Genomic DNA, 18,571 nt, shown 5'->3' on the forward strand with positions numbered 1-18,571 from the left:
CCAGGCCAGACACACCACAGCCTCACCCTAAGTCAGCCTCAACCCCCTCCACACGGCGCAGAAGACGTCGTAAGAGGGACGCCCCGGCTCAAGTCATCAGGGGCTCCGGCGACGCCTCAGCCCCTGCTCACGTCACGGAGGGTCCGGTTGACGGCTCAGCTCCTGCTCACGTCACGGAGGGTCCGGTTGACGGCTCAGCTCCTGCTCACGTCACGGAGGGTCCGGTTGACGCCTCAGCCCCTGCTCACGTCACGGAGGGTCCGGTTGACGGCTCAGCTCCTGCTCTCGTCACGGAGGGTCCGGTTGACGCCTCAGCTCCTGCTCACGTCATGGAGGGTCCGGTCGACGCCTCAGCACCTGTTCCTAGTCTGCAGGAATTTAAGGAACGTTTTGTCCTCGTTCTGGCTTTTGAACCCAGAGCTGAGGGTTCGCCAGGCTCCACGCCTCTGGAGTTCCACAGTGTCTGGGAAGTCCTCTACTCTGCTCAGTCGGCCTCCACATCTTTGGTGCAGGCCTGGTCGCCTGCCTGAACTCTGTGCCTGCTCGGGACGATCTCCTGGTCGCCTGCCTGAACTCTGTTTTTTGGCCCTCCTACCAAGGCCCCCACCGCCCGCCCTGGTCGGGTTGTTTTCTTTTTGTTTGGACTTTTGTGGGCGTCTGGTATCCGCCCTTAAGGGGGGGGGTTCTGTCATGATGTAGGGTTGTTTGGTTTTTGGTTTCTTCTTATGTTTTTCACAGTTAAGGTTTTGACTCGTTCTTTTGTTATTATTCTTCTTAGATTTTGAATTATGCTTCTGTTTATTTTCCTGATCATGCTTTAGTTTTGTCGTCTTGTTCATGTTTTGTCAAGTTTGGTTTTCGGATCTGGTTATGCTTTTGCTTCATGTTTTTCTAGTTTGTTTATTAGAGTCTCTGTTTTTGCCGCAGCCATGTTTTGTTCTGTCTGTCAATTAAGTTTATTCGGTTCACCTGTCCAAGTTAATCTGTCTCCTTGCTCCACCTGTACCATGCTCCATTTATACACACCTGTTCAGTTAGTCATCGCGGAAACATCTTTCACTCTCATGCTCATGTCTTATTTTTTGATCATGCCATGCCTGTCTTGCCTGCCCGTTTGTTTTGTTCCTGCCTCCTGTAGTGAGTGAGTTTTCGTTATTAAATCTTTTTCACCTACCATCATGCTGTCTGCTCGTCTGCATTCTGGGTCCAATTCCAAGTAAACCGTGACACAAACACTGAATGTTAAGCTCAGGTTTCCTGCTAATTTGTGATCCTAAAATTACATCCTGTGTTCCTTTTGAGTCCAGTCGTTCTAAGCCCATTATAAAGTCCAAATAAAACGTTGAATTTATATAAGTGGCTATAAATGAGTTTTTACAGATGTAAGGCGCAGCGTGCATGCTAACACTAACATTACTTATGACGTTAGCCGGTTTAAACCACACATACAGTAAAATTGTATTTTCAGAAAATACATAACTGTTCAAACCTTATGAAAACGAGCCGTTACCTTTGTTTTTAACAGCCTTAACAGTTTCTCTGATAAGCTCTCCTCTCCCGGACGTGGAGCTTTATTTCACAATGCGCATGCGTTGTGTGCCCTAGTTGCTTGGCGACATAAAATTGCTTAAAGCGATTGGTGGAAACCTTTATACCCCGCCTGTGCTACTTTCAGATTGGCTAACATGATCACGTTCCGTTTATTCCTGGCTTCTATTGGCTGTAGGGTGTGTCAGTAAAAAAGTACAACCGTTGCTACGTGTTTTGTTGACATCCGTTATTAAACACAACACTGAAGTTTTTTTATTCGGTGGATTCGGTTTTTCAAATGGTAAAACTGTGCGGACGTGTTTAACCTCACATGTTTAGCCTGTTGACGTTCATTTTAGCCTGAATGTCTCTGCTTATTGTCTCGTCTTGATTAGCCGAATAGAAGCGTTTGCTAGCTAGCTCGATGGATGTATAAATGGAACAAATCTGCGGTTGTTCTGCACATTTTTTATCGTGTCTTTTTGTTTAGGCTTCAAATTACCGGAAACCAGCTTCCTCTGCGGGTCAAAGGAAAAAAACAAACTCCAAAACTGAACTGACCGAGGAGCAGAGGCAGGAGATAAAAGAAGCTTTTGATCTGTTTGACACAGATGGAACTGGGACGATAGACGTAAAAGAACTCAAGGTGGGTTTTATTAAAGTTGAAATGTTGTTGAAGCGCACGGAACTTCGGTTTCATTGGCTGTTTATCCTTGGTACAGGTTGCCATGAGAGCCCTGGGCTTTGAACCTAAAAAAGAGGAAATCAGGAAGATGGTTGCAGATTTTGTTAAAGACGGTTCTGGAACTATTGATTTTGACGACTTTCTCAGTATGATGACCCAGAAAATGGTGAGTGTGGAACACTAAGAAAAACACATTTATTAAATCTCAGTAGATGTATAAAAAGCCTTAAAGTAAATGAATCTCTCGGTTAATTGTTTTAGAACAATCCAGTCTTTATTTAAGTATATTCATTCTATGGAGAAAAAAACAAAAACAATCAACAGTGGTCCGGTACTTCTAAAGTAAATGTAAATAAAGCTTATATACTGCTCACAAAAATAAAAGGAACACTTAAACAACAAAATATAACTCAGAGTAAATCAAACTTCTGTGAAATCAAACTGTCCACTTAGGAAGCAACACTGATTGACAATCAATTTCACATCCTGTTGTTCAAATGGAAAAGACAACAGGGGGAAATCTTTGGCGATTAGCAAGACACACTCAGTAAAGGAGTGGTTCTGCAGGTGGGGACCACAGACCACTTCTTAGTACCGATGCTTTCTGGATGATGTTTTGGTCACTTTTGAATGTTGGTGGTGCTTTCACACTCGTGGTAGCATGAGACGGACTCTACAACCCACACAAGTGGCTCAGGTAGTGCAGCTCATCCAGGATGGCACATCAATGCAAGTTGTGGCAAGAAGGTTTGCTGTGTCTGTCAGCGTAGTGTCCAGAGCCTGGAGGCGCTACCAGGAGACAGGCCAGTACACCAGGAGACGTGGAGGAGGCCGTAGGAGGGCAACAACCCAGCAGCAGGACCGCTACCTCCACCTTTGTGCAAGGAGGAACAGGATGAGCACTGCCAGAGCCCTGCAAAATGACCTCCAGTAGGCTACAAATGTGCATGTGTCTGCACAAACTGTTAGAAACCGACTCCATGAGGATGGAATGAGGGCCCGACATCCACAAATGGGGGTTGTGCTCACAGCCCAACACCGTGCAGGATGCTTGGCATTTGCCAGAGAACACCAGGATTGGCAAATTCGCCACTGGCGCCCTGTAGTCTTCACAGATGAAAGCAGGTTCACACTGAGCACATGTGACAGACGTGACGGAGTCTGGAGACACCGTGGAGAGAGATCTGCTGCCTGCAACATCCTTCAGCATGACCGGTTTGACAGTGGGTCAGTAATAGTGTGGGGTGGCATTTCTTTTGAGGGCCGCATGGCCTGACTGCCATTAGGTACTGAGATGAGATCCTCAGACCCCTTGTGAGACCATATGCTGGTGCGGTTGGCCCTGGGTTCCTCCTAATGCAGGACAATGCTAGACCTCACGTGGCTGGAGTGTGTCAGCGGTTCCTGCAAGATGAAGACATTGAAGCTATGGACTGGCCCGCCCGTTCCCCAGACCTGAATCCGATTGAGCACATCTGAGACATCATGTCTCGCTCCGTCCACCAACGTCACGTTGCACCACAGACTGTCCAGGAGTTGGTGGATGCTTTAGTCCAGGTCTGGGAGGAGATCCCTCAGGAGACCATCCTCCGTCTCATCAGGAGCATGCCCAGGTGTTGTAGGGAGGTCAAACAGACACGTGGAGGTCACACACAATACTGAGCCTCATTTTGACTTGTTTTAAGGACATTACATCAAAGTTGGATCAGCCTCTAGTGTGTTTTTCCACTTTAATTTTGTGAGTGACTCCAAATCCAGGCCTCCATTGGTTAATAAATTTGATTTCCATTGATGATTTCTGTGTGATTTTGTTGTCAGCACATTCAACTTTGTACAGAACAAAGTATTCAATGAGAATATTTCATTCATTCAGATCTAGGATGTGTTATTTGAGTGTTCCCTTTATTTTTTTGAGCAGTGCATATCAAATTATACTATACAGACTTGATCAGTTTCCTTGAACTGGTAATTAGTAATCCATAACGTTCTGTGTACCTGGTGTACAAATATGAGGAGACACAGAAGCGTATTTCTTTTAGCCATAAGGACCAATATTTATCTTACCAGCACACACAGTGAGCAGGATGATATGATAGTAAGAAATCTCCTGCATTCATCTTTTAAAGACTGCAAGCAGAGTGGCATCATCACATCACCATATCAACCCAAGAGTTTATCTTTATGCCAACCAACAGCTTGGGAGGCATGTCAGGAAAAAGCCTTTCTGGTCTACCATCACAAACATAAACATGTGGCTATAGCTAGAGTGCACTGAGAATTTTATTAGAACCATGTGCCAGAATCATGAACTCTGAAATATAAGGACATTTTCAGCAACAATCAGCTGGCCTCTGCAAGCAAACCTGAAAATGAGTCAACATTGCATCTTTCAGCAGGATAATGTTCCAAATGGGGCCGCATGATATTAGGAAAGCATGCAATGACAATGTTATTGCAAAATATAATGATAACTGTATCATTAGCAAAAAGTGTAAATTTTCCTCATTTTCTTCTTTCATCTATCAATACGAATCTTACAAAACATTCTTTGAGACATTTAGCATTTTTGGTGCTGCCATCTGGTATATGCTGCTGCAGTGAAACTAAATTCAGCAGGCGTGCAAAGTGGGAATTCACAAAAAGTGGAATATGATTTCCAACACATACTACACTGCAAACAGTTCTTTGCCATGTTATTATTGTACACATTGAAAATACAAGGACAACATTTTGTGCAGCCTTAGATCCAAAACATTCATCAAACACAAAATCAACTTTCTTCCATGTCCATCCCAGTCCCCAGACCTAAATCCCATTGAAAACATGTGGACTGAGCAGAAGTGGGAGACCCAGGAGTTTTAATGATCTGGATAGATTTTGCTTTCTGTATGCTCCAACATTGTGAAATATTATAGGAGGAGACTAAGTGCTGCTCTATTGTCAGAAGAGGTTTGGTCAAAGTACTGGCAGCAGGGGTACTAATAATTGTGCCACCTTTTTGTTTTGTTAAAAATGTCCTAACATATTTTTTCCCCTACTGAATAAATGTTCTGAAATTAAAGGTGTCAGACTTTTCTTTTTCACATCTTTACCAAGGAAGAAATGTGTCCCAGTACCGTATACCCCTGCGGTGCCGTTTCAGCATCATACACTTGTCTGTTTTACATTACAATGTGCTTTATATTTGTTTCTGAGAGCCATATCTAATGTTTACATGCTATAGAGTGACTTATTTAGTATTGGTCTCAGTTGATAATTTAGGGCCCTGAAGAGCAGTATTAACCTGTTTAACTTGCGTACAAGCACTAATCCCGTGTTTCCTGTCTCCTGTGATGCTAATAGAATGATAAGGATACCAAAGAGGAAATAATGAAGGCTTTCCGGCTCTTCGATGATGACTGCACAGGGAAAATTTCTTTCAAAAATCTCAAAAGAGTTGCGAAGGAGCTGGGAGAAAACCTCACTGATGAAGAGCTGCAGGTACTGTGGATCTGTTATTTCATTGTTTAATCTTCTTTTGTCTCTAAAAAGTTACAGTAAAATGTACTTTCACAGAAGAGAATTTGTTTTGGAGCTACACATTGCTGCAGTGCAAAAACCACACATTTGGACTGGAAATGAACCATCAGTGAAATTATATTGAGAAAATTATTCTTACAATATTCCTAAAAATGAGAACAAAACAAAGAGGATAACGGATTACTCTGACACACACAAATAAGAGCCCACAATTAAGGTGTCGCCTTGTTGGGTAAAATAATAAAAGTGAGAATAATAGAAATGTTGAACCAGGTGGTTTTACACCTGGACAGATGTGGGAGGATTCATTAAGGATTTTATGCCCTACTCTCAGTACCCTGCAGTTAGAAATGGTATGAATACAGGAACATCTCAAATTCGAATATTACCGAAAACGGTTCAGTAATTAAGTTCAAAGTAAAATTCATAGATTTATAAAACATGCAGTGCTATGTTTCTTTTAATGTTGATGATTATGGCTGACAGCAAATGAAAGCCCCCAAATTCAGATTCTTAGAAACATTATTACATGAGACTCATTTAAAAATATGACTTTGAATCCAAGTTTGTGTACCCACTCAAAAGTGTGTCCATGTACTGTACATTAAATACACTCAATATTTGGTTGGGGCTCCTTTTGCATGAATTACTTCATCAGTCCACCGTGGGATGGAAGGCAATCGGCCCGTGGTTCTGCTAATTTAATTTCCCTTTGGGATTAATAAAGTGTTTTTGAATTGAATTGAGGTGTTCAAGAAGGCCAGTTTGCTTAATACTGGTTTTTGTTTGCATTGTTGGCTCTGCTGTTTCTTCTTCCTCTTGACAATACTCCATAGACTGACCAATCAACAGCATGGTCATTAAAGCAAGTATTAGTGCTTCTGGCAGTGTGATCAGGTAGCAAGTCCTGCTGGAAAATGAGATCAGCATCTCCATAAAGCTTGTCAGCAGAGGGAAGCATCAGGTGCTGTGACCTTAGACTTGTTACAACACAGTGGACCAGTACCACCGGATAACATGGTTCCCCAAATCATCACAGATTTTTCAAAACTTGACACTGGACCTCAGGCTACTTGGATTCCAGACCTCATTAGTTTTACCTCACAAGATTAGTTTTATTTGCGGTTTACCTTTTTATTCAGAAAATGGACCACTGAGTAACAGTCCAGGGACCTCATGTACGTAGTTGCGTACGCACAAGGACCTTGTGGCACAATGTTTTATGCAAATGAACATTACGTGAGAGTGTGGGTAAATCCATGCAAACCTTTTGAGCTGCTGTGAAAATGTGCGGGAGCCATCATGATTCCTGAGGTGAAGAAGCTGTAGACAGTCACACATGTCCACATTCAGCTGCGCCGAACTCACCACAGATTGGGATGTATGAAGGCAACGTGTATTTTGTGCACTGCAAGTTTCAAATTTTTCCCCTCCTGCCAACCTTTAGTGTTATAGCTGCACACTCTTTTGTACATGAGGCCCCAGATATTTTTCTCCTTGGCCCAGATAAGATGCTTCTGACGTGTCTGTTTCAGAAATGTGACAGTTGTAGCCCGATTCCTGCACACGTGTGTGTGTGTGTTTGTGTGTGTGTGTGTGTGTGTGTGTGTGCGCACGCGGTGGATGTTGAAGCACTGACTTCAGCCGCAGTGCACTTGTTTGGAAGTTTCCCTAAACTCTTGAATGGGCTTTTCACCAGGCTGCAGTTATCCCTGTTTCCTTTGTCCCTGTTTCTCGCACACTTTTTCCTTCCACTCAACATTCCATTAATATGCTCGGATACAGGTCTGTGAACAGCTATCTTCTTAGCAATGGCCATTCTTGGCTTATCCTCCTTGTGGAAAGTGTCAGTGAATCTACTGGATAATTAAGTCACAGTCCTCCTCATGACCATGTAGGCCATAAAAAGGAATGTTTTTTTAAATCAGTCTTGCATAATATTAAAATTGTCTAAATATTTGGTTTCAATTAGCTGCAAGACCTAATCATTATAAAGAATAGAAATAAATGCTTGGAATACATCACAGTGTATGTAATTAATCTATATATAAAGTAGGAGTTTTACTTTTTGAAATTATTACAGAAAAAAAGTTTTTGATCATATTATCATTTATTGATTTTATGGATCAGGTACATCAAAACTTGTTCCCTATTTCACGCTTCAGTTGAAAGTTAGGGTTTCCTACCATCGTTTAAGACCATATCTGATATTTCGTTCCCCACACTGGTGTAAAATATACACATAACAAGAGAAGTCACTCATTTGAACTTGAAAAGTTCAAATCTGCAAAAAAGGTGCAGACTTACCCCACAGAGGATTGACTGAAGAGGCAGTGCTCTTCAAATTACAGTCTGGTACATTCATTTCATCTGTTCTCAGCTCAGACATTCTTCCTGTAACACGAGTCTTAGAAAATAGAAACTTTCCTAACAAGCTATGGGGCTTTTATTTGCTGTATCAGAATATTTGATAAGGAAGATGTTTGGATGACGTTAGTATTTTTATGTAAAATACAGGCCATTTGCATCTTGAAAATATGTATGTGGATACGTTTAAATTACCGTCGTCACTTCAGAACATCACAAACATCTGTTGGTGTGGACAATTATGCTGTCAGACCTCAGCTTTGTTTGGGTGATGGAGCGTACAGAAGCTTGTCACTTTTTCCTACGAAGCCACATGGTCTTCAACTCCAGCTGAGGTGGTGGTGGGATCAGAAAAAGCAGAATCATGTTGCAGCAACACATGTAGCCTGTTGCTAAAACTAAGCCATGGTCGAGCATCTGGTGGTGCTGAAATTGGCTCGAACAGCCTGCATTAATGTGTGCAGAAAAGTTCTTGTTTCAGACATTCATGCACCATCCGAGAATCAATAAAAAGCAGAATCATGATGTTCTTGATGCCCTATGACCTGATTAGTTTAGACGGGACCTAAACAGTCTTCAGACCATCTCTTTTCTGACCACTGGGATGGTGTTTTTTGTTCCTCTTTTTCCTTTGAAGCTCTGTGCTGAGTTAATACAGGGTTACAACAGATTTTTTATTTCAAAATGCCATAATTATCAATGCTTTTTTAATTCTGGACTTTTGAGTATAAAACACAACCTTTAACTGCTTGAATATGAATTGACGATATAGACAAAACGTATATAACAATATTATGTGGTATTTTAGTTTAGTTTCTTAGCTTATTTCAAACATGATTGGAAAATATATATTCTGTATATTTACAGGCAGCAGGTTGTGTCTTGTTTGTGCATCATTTGTGCCGTTTATTTGATCAGACCAACAAACTTTATGGCATCTGACTTGTGAAAAAGCATATTCCTATATTCATGAACAGCATTATTAACCATTATCGCTTTCTTCTGTAGATTCCATAATGGTTCAAGTGCTGTTTTATATATATTGCCCCAAACCTCTACACGGTACTCCAGATATGGTACAATGGAGGAGGAAGACAGTAGTTGGAGTGATCTGTGATTTTAAAAGTACCTTGCTTTACCTAAAATTGAAATGCTTCCTGATAATTTAGATATATATATGTTGTGATTTCCATTAATATTATGATCTATTGTCACACTTAAAAATGTATATTCATAAACTCTTTTGTTACATTATTTACCTCATACATTTACTTCCATATTTTAATTCTTTTTCCAAATAAATAAATGTTGTTTTATTGACATTTAGTGACGATTGGTTTAAACCATCTTACTAATTCATGCATTTCTAGGGTAATTCTCCAAGCAAAAATGCTTGTTTCATCTGCAAATAAATCAAATCTCAATGTTTGCTACCTTGCACATATAATTATTATACAGAGTAAATTGTTTAGGACCCAACACTCACCCCTGGGGGACCCCACAGGAAATATCCAAACAATGTGATTGATAGTGACTCATTAACACAACCTGCTGCCTGTTTGTTAGATAGCTTCTAATCCACTCCAGCACCAGTCCTCTCACACCACACTGTTCTAATTTATAAAACAGCATGTTGTGATTGTGTTATACGTTTTAAGTCTATGAAAATCCCAACTGCGTATTTCTTTTGGTCAATATAATTTATTTCCTCAATGAAATCAGGTAATGCCATAGTTGTTTGTTTGCTCTAGAACTATACTGGCTTTCTGTTAATATGTAGTGTTCATCAATAAATGTGTCTAGTCTGGCAGTGACCAGTTTTCTATTATTTCTGAGAACTGAGAAAGAAGAGAAACAGGGCTGCACCTTGTAAATTGATGTTCATCTTCACATTTGTACAACGGTGTGATTTTAGCTGTGTTCATTTCATTTAAAAACGTACCAGACTGAAATGACAGGTTACAGATGTATGTAAGCGGTTTGGAAATCCACCAGAAACCTTTGTGATAATGAGCACATTCCAGTGAGTGGAGGTTTGGTTTTCTTTCTCCTGTAGAAACGTCCAATTAGGATTTCTTTTTATGGGTTCATCTACCTGTTCTGGTGGTGATCTGGTCCAACATTGACTTAAAAACCACCAACCATGTTATGTACAGGTTGTTTTGATTGTTGATTAATAAAATAAAGTGGGTAATTTATTTGGCTGTTGTTAGGTTTAATAACACTATTTCATGTATTCAAATGTTATTTTTATTCTTATCCAATAGTTATTGTAATAATTTCCTATTATTGTAGGTAATCCATAATTTGTTTTATTATAAATTCTCAGCTTATTTAGTTCCAGATTTTATGAGTTCTTTGTATAAGTTTAAATTTTTCTTACCAGCATGTTTTAATGATTTGGTTATCCATGGGCTCTTTGTATTTTTAGATTTCTTCCTAAACTGAATTACTGGGCAATATCAACAAAAATTGAGTTGTTTATATATTTTTCTTTATATATTACTTCTCAATTTAGTTTTAACAATTAAATGTTTAATTTATTCCTTGATTCCTCAGTTCTAATCCTTTTGTACATGAATTAATTATTCTGCTTAATTTTCCTGTAAATGCCATCATAAACTGTAACAACTGGTAAATTTCATCATTGATTAATAATCCATTGTGTTACTAATGATGACAAATACCATTTACAAATCCACAGCGACTGCAAGTCACTACATTCAAAGCCCCACAACACAAATACTGCTCTGACATCTGATATATGTTGTTTGGTTATATAGTCAAATATAGTTTATTGTCAGTAAAAGATGCGATAATTGGACATTCCTAATCTGTAGCTTCCAAAAATGCTGACATTGGCTTCCAGATTTCACAGTATTTTTCTAGATTTGAAGCACTTATCAGATAATGACTGGACTATCCTGCAATAAACGCAGATTCTTCTGTTTGTAAAAATCAAAAATAGTGCTTAATGCTTTATTTGTTTTAGTTTAGAGCCACAGGTCCAGTTGGACTACAGCCCAGAAACAAGTCAAATGTGCATTTATTGATTTTTTTTTTTTTTTTTTTTTTTTTTCCATTGGCCAAGAACTCAGTGAATTCAGACATTTTTAAGGGTAAAATGTTAAAATCAAGGTGTGATGTTTCAAATCAAAGATGAAGCATGTCATTTAAACTACATGGCACTGCATTTACTAAGCATTAATCCTTTAGAAAAAGAAGGAAAACATAGAAAACCAAACGATTTCTATACTAAACGTTAAACTTTCCAAACCCAGAAAATAATAAAAAAAATTCCTGACTTCTGAGACCATCTGGGAACTGTTGGTAGTTTTCATCAAAATGTTTCTGCGTTTTCCAGCTGGGGAGTCGGCTGATGTGGGATGGAAAACGTAGCTGTCTAAATCTTCTAAAGATTATACTCACAATGAAGAAAACATCTTGTTTGTATAACTTTGATTTTCCTGTGAAATTTAACAAATTGTAATTATGCAATTCAAAGCATTTAATTCATCATAATGCGTTTGAAAAGAATTGGTGCTTTAAGTTGACTGTTTCAGATGATCCCCTGCATGACATTTATCTTTGTGATCCTGTCAGGAAATGATCGATGAAGCCGACCAGGATGGTGACGGAGAAGTCAGCGAGCAGGAGTTCCTACGGATAATGAAGAAGACCAATCTCTACTGAAGCTTCTGAGTGTTACCGGTTAAAAACTGAGCCTTTTCAGGATTCACATCTGATCTAGTCCAAACAGTTTTTACTCTGGCTTTTCTGGGACTAAGATATGCTTTCTTTGTAAATAAGTATTTTATTATACTGTATCTTTGTAGAGACTTTTCTTTTCTACAAGACAAATAAAAGTATTTCATGAGTTAATTGTCTTGTGTTTAAATTAATGGTGAAATGTCAGTTTAAGAAACTCTTTTTACAGACTTGCTTCTTCAAACGGAGGCGCTCAAGTGCAGAAGCAGGTTCAGGCTCGTGAAGATCTTAGTGAAAGTGATTTCAGTGCATTGCATCCACTGTGGTGCAACTTGCAGAGCTCTGCATGCCAATAATGGTCAGGCAGACAGACAGACAGACATGACTAAGTTGATGTTGACTAATTCGAATTATGTTACTGTAAACAGAAATCAGCAGAGTGAAGCTGAGATGAGTAACTCAGTAAAAGTGACTCTCACTTCATGCTTTGAGCTGCTGAACTTGGTATCGCCTGTAAGAGACCTGTTTTACCTACATCTTTTGATCGTCTTATAGGAAAGATGCTCCTACTGATTAATTGTAACATGGAGCGGAAGTCTGGTTTTGTCCAAAACATCGAACCTTGCTTAAATAAACAGGATATGTAATGACGTGTTTTTCCGAACCGTCAGACGGCTGCCTATTATTTTGAGGATGCTTGCCACTGATTATGAAAGTTGTGATAACCTGTTCTAGACAGCAAGGGAACCTCAGGTGGAAAATCTGAAAAGTTCTCTCTCAATATGAAATCCATCAATTGAAAAAACATATTCCGTTCGAGAAATGCTGTTATTTAATACTTTTATGTTTGGTTTTATAGAAACGGACTTTTCAGACATAGTGCTCTGAGTAATTCTTTGCTTCTTTAAACGTTTCTTCTGCTTTTGCTTTTTTTTTATCCCACTTAAATGTTTCAGATCAAAATAATTTCAGTTTACAAAGGTAAGCTGGGTAAATACAAAGTTCAGTTTCCAAATGAATTATTTTTGAATTAGGGGAATAAAACTATGCAAACCAACTGGCCCTGAGTGAAAAAGTAATGGTCCCCTAAACCTAACAAGTGGTAGTCCCACCCATGGCAGAAACAACAGCCATCAAAGTGTTTGTAATTGTTTAAAATTTCATACCACAGCTTCTCAGTTGATTTAGGCCCAGACTTTGACTAGGCCACTCCAAAACCTTGTTTTAAGCCATTCAGAAGTGGATTTGCTGGTGTGCTTCGGATCATTGTCCTGCTGAAAAACTCAAGGGTGCTTGAGCTTAAGGTCACTAATGCCTCTATTCCATTTACGGTTCCAGCACGAAACCTGTTGTTTTTTTATTGACTCGCTGGCGACTGTTCTTCATAACCATGCAACCAAAACGCAGGTCATCATTTTTCCGAGCTGCAGCTGAATTTTGCTCAGAAAAGTCTGCACCTGATTGTTGCACCAAGGGTCAGACTTGCTGTTTGTTTGTGAGAATTCCATGGCTTCTCTGTGGAGTAGCGAGTTTGGAAAATGGCAGTTTTCTTCTCACAGAAAACAACCGCCTGGAAAAGCCAGTAATGGAAATGGGCTGACTGGAGTGGAGCCGGCCAAAGTAGAGCCCGTGGAAAAGAGTCATAGCTGATGGTCAGTCTTTCTCCCTCAGGATTTTCTGGTAAAGAGAATTTATGGTTCCAGGTGATGAAGAAGCAACATTGGCCCAGATCTTCACACACTACCACATTTGACTGTTGGCATGATGTATTTTGTTTTAAATGCTGTTAGTTTTACAACACATGTAATGGGACACACACAACTTTAAAAAAGTTCCACTTTTCTCTCATCAATCCATAGAATATTCCTCATGATTTTTAAATGACGTTTAACCGACCTTTGTGTTTCTTTGGTGTTTTTCGCCTTGGAACCCACCTCACATGGATGCCATTTTTACCTTTACTCAGAGAAGTGTTCTTGGTTCTTTTGTCACCTGCTGGATGAGTTGATGCGCCTGGAGTAATTTTGATAGGCCACCCACTCCTGGGAAGGTTCACCACTGTTCCATATCTTCACCATTTGTGGATAATAGTGCCCTGTGGTTTCCTGGAGTCCTTAAGCCTTAGAAGTGGCTTTGTAACCCTTTCCAGACTGCTAAATATCAATGACTTTGATTCTCATGTTTAATTTCGAGATCTTCTAGCCTACTTCATGTTGTAAGGTAGGGTAGGTTGGGACTTAGCTTTACATAAAAATGTCTAGTGTCAGGTTAATTTGAAGTAATTGACAACTGCATTTTGTTTTTAGTCTTTAGATTCTTAGATTATCTTTGTTTGATATTAATATTTGTTTTATGATCTCAAAAACGTGTCACGAAAATCAAAAATAGAAGAAATCTACACTGTATAATTGTTATGGACCAAACTAGCCAGGCTTTAAGCTGCTGAGGTGAAACTTGGAATTGCTTCAGATGAGCCATATCAAAAGGCCAGTTTTTAACTTGCTTGCATCACATTGCCTTCTATGACTCAAATCCATCCACTGTGTTGCAGTTCAAAGTACACCACTCAACAGGTGAGAGTTGAAAATGAGATCTGAAGCTCACTTTGAGTGAACCAAGGAATTAAAATGTGCCTCAGTAACTCATGTCCTGATATTCTGATGGTCACATAGCTATTCTGCAGAGATGATTCCACTTTTTGAAAGAGCTGACCTACGGGAAACATAATCTGCTGTTTTTGTTTTTGACAATCTCCATACCTCTTAATTAAGATCAAATACACTTTATTAACCCCAAAGGAAAATTAAATGTTTAGTATGTTTAGTTTTTCAGGCAGCTAGTAGAAGGCTGCTTCCTGGTGCAGCAGTGAAGAATTTAAGATCTGATGCAGCTCTGAGAATAGGAGAGATTACCACCACCAATGGCCAGTAAAACAGTTGGTTACCATGGAGACGGAACACGAGCCCAAGAAGAGACACCGCTAACTAAGGACTTGCTGGGATTTCTTGTATAACTCCCTTCTTCCCAAGTGCTGCTGAATCTAAACTTCATTTAATTTTATATTTTTAACATGTATAATATATTACTTGTTACTTCCTATTGATATGGTTGTTATTGTGATTAGCTACATACTCCTATTTGAATAACCCTCTAATGAAAGCAAGGATTCAAAAGTTTATTAAAAGATGAGACAAAAGACTGCAATGACAATGTTGAGATTGGAATTTTAACACCTACTGCAGGTAAGATATTGACTGCTAATTATCTCTTAACTGAACCTTTAGTAAAACAAATCTGAACTCTTAAAACACAGTTTGGTAAAATTTCCTAAACTGTTGTTTTGTGATGTATGCCAAAAATGACTAAAAATGTTGTAAAAAGTGATTAGCTTTGAGTAATTTCCTAAGATTTCAGGGTATATTGAGAAGGTTTCCATTCAACAAACACAATCAGGTCATTGTGTCAGGTAATTTCCAGCAATATGGATGGTTTCAAAACAGATTGTTTGTGGTTGTATACACTGCTCTAAACAATTAAAGGAACATTTTAAATACACATCAGATCTCAACTGGAAAAAATCCTGTTAGATATCCATGCTGATATGGAATGGGTAATGTGTTAGGAACAAAAGGATGCCAAATCATTTGATGGAAATGAAAATGATCAACGCACAGAGGGCTAAATCTGAAGTCACAGAGGAATTTAATCTGAAAAACTGATACTACCTGTTAGTCCAATTTGCTGAAATGTCATTGCAGCAAGCTTACAGCTTATGAGATGATGGATGGTATCCTGGGGTATCTCTACCCAGGTCCTGACCAGGGCATCACTGAGCTCCTGGACAGTCTCAGGTGTAACCTGGTGGCATTGTATGGACCTAAACACGATGTCCTGGAGATGTTCTATTGGATTTAGGTCAGGAGAGCAGAAACTGGTCCTGCTGTTGAGTCAAGGACCTCCAACGGCCCTGACCAGCTCTCCTCGAGTAACTGCCTGTCTCCTGGAATCTCCTCCATGCTTGATACTGTGCTGGGACACAGAAAACCTTCAGGCAATGGCACATATTGATGTGGCATCCTGGTGGGGTTGAACTGCCTGTGCCACCTCTGTAGAGTCCAGGTATGGCCTCATGCTACCAGTACTGACACTGACCCCGGTTCAAAACTACTGAAAAACAGTCAAAAAAAATGTCTGTGGCCTCCGCCTGCAAACCCATTCCTGTATAAGGGGTCGTCTCATTGTTGTTATCCCTTTAATGCAGCTATTGTTCATTTCATTAACACCAAACCAGCAGACACTGATTAACAACCCCACCTACTACTGAACTGATCAGATCAATATTCCAGAAGCTTAACTGACCTGAAATATTCTCATTAAAGTGTTCCTTTCATGTTTTTGATAAGTGTACTAATTATGAAAGATTTTGTCAACTTCCTTCATTATGTACCGCTTCATGTTGTGTTGTTTTTCTGCTAAAGTTTAAATGGAAAAAATATTTTATTTAGACATATGCAAATACAATCAGATCCAGCACTGAAAAAATGAAAGGGTGCTGGATCTGCCGACAGCAGAGTGGTGGTGGTTGTTCACAAGCTGGATGATTTTAGAACAAAACTTTCCAAAAGGAGTTGAGTGTTTTAGCACAGCGGAGGTTTCATGGTGTTTAATATCTTCACAGCCCCTCAGCCGGGTGTTATTCCCCTGCTGTTGTGGTTTAACAGCACTCACACGATGCAGCCCGTTCAGAACTCCCACTGCTTGGCCGCTTCTTGTTTTGTTTTTTTTCCATTTTCCTATAAAATGATCAATTTCCAAAACAACTGCAAGTGCTGCAAGTCTGGTCACTGCTGGTAAATGAAAGAACAGTTGATTAACTCTTAAATGTCAAAAATGTGTCACCAGTATGTGGGCAACCTATTTACAGGGTCCCCTCTGTGAATAAGAGAAGTTCAAGACAAAGTAATAACTGTCACTGTGCCTTGGAGAAGCAAGGGCCAACTGCTGCAGTGGTATGTTTTCTGTTTAAATCTTAACCTATGAATTTAAACTGCAGAATTTATGGAGTATTAAATATTCTGTCTTACTTTTTGAGGTATTACTGAGTACATGTCAGCTCAAAATGTATTTTAAAGCCATGGCCTCTAATGTTTAGAGATCTAGTCAATGTTTCATTTGGTTGTTTTTAAGATTTTGAAGATACAAGTCAGGTCTAGAGTCCTTCATTTGCTTTGCTTCTTTATTGTAAGCCCTTTCTTATCCAGCACAATCACAGAAAACTCCATGTTTTAAAAGGCTGAAATAACTTTGAAGATGTTGCTTTCAGTGTGACCCAGAGGAAGAGTTCATTTGGAATCTTTGAAATCCAATTGTTTTATTCAGATGTGTTTCCCCCACCTTTCTTGAGTTCCTGTTGCACACCTGACTTAAAAAAAAAACAGACTTCATAGATGACCTGTTAAGGGAAATATGTTTCCACCCCTTAACCAATCACATTTAAACCTTTGGGTAGATCAGAGTTGTATGAAAGGAAAAAATGGTCTCTACATCTTTTCAGTTATCATGCTGCATTACAAATGTAACTAAAATAAAAATATACATAGATGTTTTATGTTTAGACTCAGTGCTACAATTAAAACAAGAATAAAACAATACAGTAAAAAAAAAAATCAGCACTTAAAAGCTTTGGTAAACAGGAAAGTTTTAAATTCAACTTTAAAAGAATCCAGACTCTGGACGTCTCTCAGCTCTGGAGAGGCTATTCCAGAGCCGGGGTGCAGCTGAGAAAAAGGCTCCGTCCCCCATGGTTGGAAGTCTGGTAGAGGGACTTGGAGGAGCCGGCCCCTGGACGATCTGAGGGTGCGGGTGGAGGTTTGTAGACTTGTAGATAAGATGGACCGTGGCCGCTGATGCATTCATAGGGGAGCAGAAGGATTTTATATTGGATCCAGATATTGGATTTGGTTTTGTTAAAATGCAGAAACACTGTCTTGCTAACCTACCTATACCCCAGTGGAAGAAAACTCATACATGGTTTTTAACATTACTAACAAACATTTGCATTCTGCCCTCCTGAATGAACACTAACTGTGGGTTTAGTTCTACTGTCTCGATGGATGGTGAATCTCCTCTCCAGTCTCATGTCTTGTGCACCCTCCAACAGATATAGTACAGACCTGTATTTAGCTTCATCCATCATCCCGTGTCTGCTATAGAAAACTATCCCATCAGCATAATGCTGTCATCACCATGTTTTCACAGTGGACACTGTGTGTTTAGGGTATTGGGTTTTTCCCACACTTAATGTTTTGTATGTAAGCCAAAAAGTTCGGTTTTTGGTCTCATCTGCCTGGATCCCCTACGTGGCTTGTGGTAAAGTTTAAAACAGCACTTTCTTCTTGCCACTCTTTCATTAATGTCAGATTAGTGGAGTGCATGGCTAATAGTTTTTCTGTCAACAGATTCTGCCACCTGAGTTGTGGGTCTCTGCAGCTCCTACAGAGTTACCATGGGCCTCTACACAGCTTCTCTGATTAATGCTCTCCTTCCCAAGCTAAGTTTAGCTGGACGGCCATGTCTTGCCAGGTCTGCCATACTGTTTCTTCTTATACAACAGATTGAACAGAGCTCTGTGAGATGTTCACAGCTTGAGTTATTATTAACTTGTCTCTGCTTTAAACTTCTCCACAGTTTTCTCCCTGGTCACAGAACATCTGCATTTATAGAGTTTAAATGAAGTTTTAATCAGTTAGAGGCTGCAGAAAA

The 18,571-nt window shown here is 39.6% G+C and overlaps 2 protein-coding genes across 3 annotated transcripts in view; one reads left to right on the plus strand and one right to left on the minus strand.

Annotated features, from left to right (window-relative positions):
* bbs12 (Bardet-Biedl syndrome 12) overlaps positions 1–1,610 on the minus strand; it is an 8,121-nt gene extending 6,511 nt beyond the window's left edge. Inside the window, exon 1 of one of the 2 annotated variants that reach the window (XM_047353860.1) lies at positions 1,511–1,610. The gene's annotated coding sequence lies outside the window, so the exon portion shown is untranslated. Of the gene's footprint in view, positions 1–1,489 lie in introns of both variants that reach the window. The other variant, XM_047353861.1, reaches the window with a different exon arrangement.
* A 61-nt stretch (positions 1,611–1,671) lies between these two features.
* Positions 1,672–11,983, plus strand: cetn4 (centrin 4). Its single transcript, XM_047352738.1, has 5 exons — positions 1,672–1,831; positions 2,021–2,176; positions 2,253–2,381; positions 5,558–5,695; positions 11,705–11,983. Exons 1-5 carry the CDS (start codon positions 1,829–1,831, stop codon positions 11,792–11,794), a joined length of 516 nt encoding a protein of 171 aa, XP_047208694.1. The 5' UTR covers positions 1,672–1,828; the 3' UTR covers positions 11,795–11,983.
* Positions 11,984–18,571: the final 6,588 nt, after the last annotated feature.

The sequence above is a fragment of the Girardinichthys multiradiatus genome, chromosome 23, assembly GCF_021462225.1.
Source record: "Girardinichthys multiradiatus isolate DD_20200921_A chromosome 23, DD_fGirMul_XY1, whole genome shotgun sequence".
Lineage (NCBI taxonomy): Eukaryota > Metazoa > Chordata > Actinopteri > Cyprinodontiformes > Goodeidae > Girardinichthys > Girardinichthys multiradiatus.

Excerpts from the sequence above, each read along its gene's own strand:
- cetn4 (XM_047352738.1), top strand. Across the intron at positions 2,177-2,252 it reads TAGACGTAAAAGAACTCAAG|GTTGCCATGAGAGCCCTGGG; the intron begins GTGGGTTTTATT and ends TCCTTGGTACAG. Across the intron at positions 5,696-11,704 it reads TCACTGATGAAGAGCTGCAG|GAAATGATCGATGAAGCCGA; the intron begins GTACTGTGGATC and ends TGATCCTGTCAG.